The sequence below is a fragment of the Maniola hyperantus genome, chromosome 9 (genome assembly GCF_902806685.2).
Source record: "Maniola hyperantus chromosome 9, iAphHyp1.2, whole genome shotgun sequence".
In the NCBI taxonomy this organism is placed as follows: domain Eukaryota; kingdom Metazoa; phylum Arthropoda; class Insecta; order Lepidoptera; family Nymphalidae; genus Maniola; species Maniola hyperantus.
Genome location: NC_048544.1, coordinates 15,360,844 through 15,368,222, shown reverse-complemented (window position 1 = coordinate 15,368,222; position 7,379 = coordinate 15,360,844). Strand labels below are relative to the sequence as shown.

The 7,379-nt window shown below is 36.1% G+C and overlaps 1 protein-coding gene across 1 annotated transcript; it reads right to left on the bottom strand.

Moving 5' to 3' along the window:
- Positions 1-4,584: 4,584 nt before the first annotated feature.
- On the bottom strand, positions 4,585-6,052 carry LOC117985120 (uncharacterized). Its single transcript, XM_034971803.2, has one exon. The coding sequence runs from the start codon at positions 5,835-5,837 to the stop codon at positions 4,638-4,640; it is 1,200 nt and encodes a 399-aa protein (XP_034827694.1). The 5' UTR covers positions 5,838-6,052; the 3' UTR covers positions 4,585-4,637.
- Positions 6,053-7,379: the final 1,327 nt, after the last annotated feature.

Here is a 7,379-nt window from a genome sequence, read left to right as displayed (position 1 = left end):
CTTAAATTTCAAACTCCTATTTCACCCCCTTAGAGGTTAAATTTAAAAACATACTTTCTTAGCGGATGCCTACGTCATAATAGCTATCTACATGCCAAATTTCAGCCCGATCCGCCCAGTAGTTTAAGCTGTGCGTTGATAGATCAGTCAGTCAGTCAATCAGTCAGTCACCTTTTCCTTTTATATATTTAGATGACGAAGGTCTGGCACGCGCTAACTCTCTCTCTTTCAAGCAAACTCAGATCATCTCTTGTTCTGGTGATGTGTGGCACAACTTTAAAAAATAAAGTTTTTTCTTTCTTTCTATAATTTGCATCATCCCGTCGCGCGCCTAAATTTTTTACTGATTAAATAAAACCCTTGGCAATATGCGGATGCGTATTGGCCTATCAACGAGCAAAAAATTGTAATGTATAGATAAACAGTAGGTAACTAAACACTAGGTAAAAAAGCTGAAGTCACAAAAAATGATGCTTAAACGTACTTACGTACTAGCTATAAATGAGGTTGGATCAATATTATTCTAGAGGCTTCCTTATATACGAGAGTAGCTTATGCTCGCGACTTCGTCCGCGTGGACTACACAAATTTCAAACTCCTATTTACTCCCTCAGGGATTGAATTTTCAAAAATTCTTTCTTAGCGAATGCCTAAGTCATAATAGCTATCTGCATGCCAAATTTTAGCCCGATCCGTCCAGTAGATTGAGCTGTGCATTGATAGATCAGTCAGTCAGTCACCTTTTCCTTTTATGATCACAAAATATCAATAGGGTTATACTTAGTATGAGATTCTACATCTCGACAACGCATGTGGATAGAATTCGAGCGCCAAAATACAATAAAAGTAAAAATAAAATAAGAGTATGAGTAAAATGGGCCAAAGAGTAGATTCACGAGGCAGCGAATCGAAGCAAAATTATTTTTCAACCGACTTCAAAAAAGGAGGAGCTTAGCAATTCGTCGGAATCTGTGTTTTTTACGGTTCCGTACCTCAAAAGGAAAAACATAAGCCTTATGGGATCACCTTGTTGTCTGTCGGTCTGTCAAGAAACCTACAGGGTACTTCCCGTTGACCTAGAATCATGAAATTTGGCAGGTAGGTAGGTCTTACAGCAACCATTAGGGGGAAAATCCGAAAACAGTGCGTTTGTAGTTACAACACACAAAAAAAATGTGGTCATGAACTAATAATTAGTATTTTCAATTTTCGAAGTAAGATAACTATATCAAGTGGGGTATCATATGAAAGGGATTCACCCGTGCATTCCAAAACAGATTTTTATTTATTTTTATGCATCACAGTTTTTGAATTACCGTGCAAAATGTCGAATCAATAAATCAATTTAAGATAAATTGAGTTATTGTGCAAAATGTCGAAATAAATACCTGAGTACGGAATCCTGGGTGCGCTCTGACTCGCACTTGGCCGGCTTTTTTTATTCCGTTACATGTTAGCCTTGACTGTGATCTCACCTGGTGGTAAGTGTTGATGCAGTGAGCAGTCTAATATGGAAGCGGGCTAACTTGGATGCCTTGGATTCTTTAATTCAATATCAAATGTTAGGTAAGTAATAATTGGTGGTTCCTCTGGTACTGCAAATGTTCATGGGCGGCGCGCGGCGGTAATCACTTAACATCAGGTGACCCGCCTGTTCATTTGCTCGCTAAGTATTTTGATTTAAAAAACCGGCCAAGTGCGAGTCAGGCTCGTGCAATGAGGGTTCCGTACTACAGTCGTATTTTTTCGACATTTTGCGACAGACAGACAACAAAGTGATCCTATTCCTATTCCGTTTTTCCTTTTGAGGTACGGAACCCTAAAAAAGGGTAGGTACATAAAAATTACAATTAATGTTCATGAGAAACTATTTCTTCCGCACAAATAAAACGACGTCTCAGGGAAAATGTAGACATACCCAAATGCCTAGTTACAATAATAATGTACTTACTTAAACTTTTAAAAAAAGCTTCAAGAATGGGAGCGTTACCTTGAGTATTCAGTTTAGAGTTGAGACACTAAGAGGATTTCATCATACAAACACCATTCGTTATTTTATTTTGTACCTAGAGATTGAAATGTTACAGAATTTGACAACTTATGCTCCAGTTTTTTAAAAATATCAGAAACTAGCCAATTATGGTTTTAAAACCCGTGGAAACTCTTTGATTTTCCGGGATAAAAAGCAGCCTATGTCACTCTCCAGGTCCTTAACTATATCCGTGCAAAAAATCATGCCAATCCGTCGCTCCGTTGCGGCGTGATTGCAGGCTAGATCTACTCGTGTGGCTAGGGTGCTCGATTGAGGGAACTATGGTACAAGGTATTTATGTGATCACGCGAGGCTACTTTTATCCCGGAAAACCAAAGAGTTCCCACGGGATTTTTAAACACCTAAATCCACTCGGACGAAGTCGCGGGCATCAGCTAGTACTATATAATATTTTTCAATACCTATAAGTCCGAAGTGTCTATCTGTTATCATTTCACAGCTCAACAACTAAATCCTGGAGATGGCCAAAGTGAAACTTTTTGTCTCGGAAAATACAGATCTATAAAACCGTGATCTGAAAAAAACCAAAATCTACGCGAACGAAATCGCCGGCATCATTTAGTGAAATATTTTGCATTATTAATTCGATTCAGCGCCTACCTATGTGTCTTGACCCTTAGCCGGAAAATATCAATTTATACATGAATGACAAGCAATAATTATACAGCCTTCGCCTTGCGTATTATTTAACCCGAGTATAACCTTACGGTGATATAAACCCGATACCGGATACTAATTACAGATAGACAGACTTGTATTGTATTGAATAATTACTTAGTTTATGATATTCATGAATATTAATTAGTAATGCAAAATGAAGATGGTAAATAGTTAATAGCAAGTGGATAAGATACCTACATAAAAGCTTTAGTATAGTATGCGACAGGTCTTGTTGGCAATCGGGGAGGGAACGCCTCGCCCGCACCGGGTTACGGGTATACGGGTCCTCGCCTCATACCCCGATTGCCATCTCGATTTGTCGCGTACTATAAAAGGGCTGTTCGAGCCATATACAGTATGGGGCCACGAGAGTCGCTGAGAACTAAATTTAGGGAAGTTAAAATTATGACAGTGCATAATCAATATATTTTTGAAAATTTACTGTACGTACATAAAAACATAAATAAATTTTAAAAAAAAGTGACTGTCATAATATAAATACTAGAAATAAAAATAAACTTGTAATTCCCGCCTCTAGGCTCAGTAAAGTTAGCAATTCATTTGCTCGTAATTCCATACGTTTCTATAATAAGCTTCCAGAAGACATATTGGAGATGTCTCTCAACAAGTTCAAAGTTTTCATAAAACGTAAACTAATTGAAAAATCCTATTACAATGTAAAGGATTATTTAAATGATAAGCAAGCTTGGGAATGAGTTGCTTAACGACTTTGTGATAGTTCTAATAAGTTTCAATAATTTTGTAAAGTGGTGATAATAAAAAGAATACCCGGCTGAGTTTGTTGTGGGCTCTTCTCAGACCTGGGCGCGTTTGGAACCCTCGTAGCTTTAGTTTTAAGTTTGCGTTATAATTATCACCACTATATTATCTTACAAATCTAACACTATACCAGACAATCAATAAGAGTAATTTATTACCTATTTTGAATAAATCATTTGACTTTGACTATATGTACAAGTACAGTTGATAAGAGCCGTGATACTTGATAGTGTGATAGAATAGTGATTAAGACGTCCGCCTCCGTTGGGGGTTCGATCCCGGACACGCACCTCTAATTTTTCGGAATTATGTGCGATTTCAGCAATTAAATATCACTTGCTTCATTGAAGGAAAACATCGTAAGGAAACCTGCATGGCCATTAAACCCCTTATCAGTTTCTACACGACACATCGTTCTGTGGTACCTCTGCCCCCCAATTGTGTAAGAATAACCATTTCATGGCTATCGCAATCGTCAAGAACTCTGCCCTTTGATTGGCTGTGAAAAAATGTAAACAGCGAATCAACCAATCAAATGGCAGAATATCTTGACGATTGCGATAGCCATGAAATGGTTTATTCGTACACAATTGGGGGGCTGTTTAAAAGTAATAAAAAATGACCCCTATTATTATTCACATTAGTAGCTACCTATGAATAATGCCATCCAATATCTACTCCAAAAATGGAATTGTCCCAAAACAACGATTAAATTATACTAGCTTATGCTCGCGACTTCGTCCGCGTGGACTACAAAATTTCAAAACCCTATTTCACCCCCTTAGGAGTTGAATTTTCAAAAATCCTTTCTTAGCGGATGCCTACGTCATAATAGCTATCTGCATGCCAAATTTCAGCCCGATCCGTCCAGTAGTTTGAGCTGTGCGTTGATAGATCAGTCAGTCAGTCAGTCAGTCATTCAGTCAGTCAGTCAGTCAGTCACCTTTTCCTTTTATATATATAAAAGATTCATGTGGACGAAGTCACGGGCATCATCAAAATGAAAGAAAATCATCATCATGATCATCCCATCCCTGCCAGCCCACTACATCTCAGCAATAAGAAAGGTTATTTAAAATAATAATAACATGTACTAATACAATAAATTTCAATTTGAAAATATATTACACTAAATAAATACAAATTATACAATAATAATATCATTGTTTCCAATACAATCATATTCATACTTCCTATTAACAGTCAATTCTTTATATCCTTTCTGATACCTCAAAGCCAAGGAGTTGCTCGGCAAATTCCTATTGAACTTTGAATCTCCGTTCAAATCTAATTTTATTATACCAAAGTAGAGAGAATCATAATCCTTATCAACCTTAGATACTTTTCGCCTTTCCTTAACAATCAGGGAGTTTTTAACTGGCAACATCAGTAGCATATCTTGAATTTCCCCGTTCAATTTGACTTTAGCTTGTACTGTACCGTTTATATGTGAATTTTTACAATATTTTGCCAAAGGTAGATGGCATTCGATACATCTAATATTGTCTTGATAGTCTGTGTTTAGTGGCACAGGAAATAATCTGTCATTCAAATAGAATCTGTACACACATTTATGGTTATTTAAACTTGTAACACTACCTTTGGAATGAATCCTAGATTTGACGGAATGGCATTCAAAATAATTATTTTTTCTGAATAATTTTAGCTGTTCTATAGTTTCTTTATCATCTGGATCCGTCAAACCCATTTCTTCTCCAAATTTCTCGGGATATATTTCAAAAATAGTTGACTCTGTATCAGATACCTTTTCTGGATGTTCAATTATTGTGTTGAGCGATACTTTGGAAAGCTTTTTTATATTATTATTATCTGTAGTATAAATAGAGTCGGTAGACTGATAAAACTTCTCGTTTCTATAATATTGTTGTATTGGTTTATATTCAATGTGATTTTTAGTTGAAGATTTATTTGTACTACTTTTAAAAGGCCTATTAATTAGGCTTTTATCTTTAAAGTTACGTCTAGATACACTTTGTACAAGATTTTGAGACCCATTTCTACCTGGTTTTGAGTTCATTCCTGAGTTAGAAGCCACGTCACCACAATTTTTACAGAAATCCTGTTCTTCATAACAAGTCATGTTTTGATCAAAAATTAAGTCGGATTTTGCAGTTTTCTTGGGTGTAGTCACTTGGGTGTTTTTGTAGCTGCTTATAACACCTGTAGAAAAGCTTTTATCACCTCTAGAAGAGCAAATGTTCTTCGAAACAATGACCTTCTTTACAGTTCTGTAAACATTTTTGTCAAAACTGTTAAAAGCTCGCAAGTGTTTTCTGTAACGTTCACAACATATTTTAGGCGGAGATTTATTGGTTTTTAACATCGTATTCCTTGGACCGTGGATAAAATTTAATATTGTTTAATTTGTTATTTTTATTTAATAACAAATTCTAATTCAAAACGTCACCTCGTCCTCGTATTTGTTTTGACTTTTGCGTTTCCATAGCAACAAGCAAACGTTTTGAAATAAGCCAAAACTACGCCGAAACGGTTATCGCTGGTCTTACGCCAGGCCAAACAAAACCATAGATTTATTAGCTTTAATTAAATTAAACAAAGTGTAATGTAGGTATTTATGTAATTAAGTTCTATTCATAAGAAAATTAAAATTTATAGCAACGTTTCAAGTTATCAGTGACATCTATCGTTGAGTAGTGTTGTTATTCTCGTCATATGAAAAGTTTGTAAAAAGTTACATAGATGGCGCTAGCATTTAAAAAATCCAGAGGTTTTATTTTTGGTTTTATTTAACATAAATAAATCTTGAAATATTTCACTAATTATTTCAAGATTTTATTTTTATATATACATGGAATTGAAATTATATAAATAATTGTTTTAAAAATATTTCTATAAAGTAGTTAGCGACATCTATCAGCAAGTAGCACTTTATTTTGTGTCTCTGAAAACAACGTAGTTATAAAGAGATTACATAGAGGTCGCTGTCGTAGCCAATTTTGTAGGAGGTTATTATTAATTTTAATTCGATTAGAGGCCCATATGATAGGCGACCATGTCTCGGATCCATATTATGTACTGGCAATACGCCAGGACTAGTCGCTGTCGCTGGACAGAATGTAGGGCTGCCGCCTGCTACCAAACATTCGCCGTATCCTGAATAATCTGGCCAGCTGATTTGTCGAATGAAAAACTAACGTAAAATTAGCTTGACCCCGCAATACCCCCGGTAAAATTTTCAAAAATCCTTTCTTAGCAGACGTCTACGTTATAATATTTAGCTATCTGTCGGTATGCCAAATTTCAGCACGATCCGTCCAGTGGTCTGAGCTATGTTGATAGATCAGTCAGTCAGCTTTTCCTTTATATACATAAACTAGCTTATGCTCGCGACTTCGTTCGCTTGGACTACACAAATTTCAAACCCATATTTCACCCCCTTAGGAGTTGAATTTTCAAAAATCCTTTCTTAGCGGATGTTTACGTCATAATACTTATAGATATCTGTATGCCAAATTTAATCCCGATCCGTCCAGTAGTTTGAGCTGTGCGTTGATAGATCAGTCAGTCACCTTTTCCTTTTTATTTAGATTAGATATAATGATAAAATTAGCCCAAACTCGAATCATTTTCTGACTCTCGATAGTGGAGTCGTACCAGACAGGTAGGTAGGCATAATTTAGGTAGTAAGTACCTACTTACTCAGTTAAGTAAGTGTGGTGGGTATGAATGGCTTCAGTGGTGTGTCTAATTGATTATTCGACCGCAGTACGGTAGTTAAGGACGCAGCCCGCTGGGGTGACCATGCTAATCGAGATTTACAGACACTGATAAGAAGAAAATTCTCTAGATACTTTGATATCAAGGTCGTTTGGAAAGGCTAACTAAGTCATAACTCATAACCAAA

Excerpts from the sequence above, each read along its gene's own strand:
- LOC117985120 (XM_034971803.2), bottom strand. The coding sequence starts at position 5,837 with ATGTTAAAAACCAATAAATCTCCGCCTAAAATATGTTGTGAACGTTAC.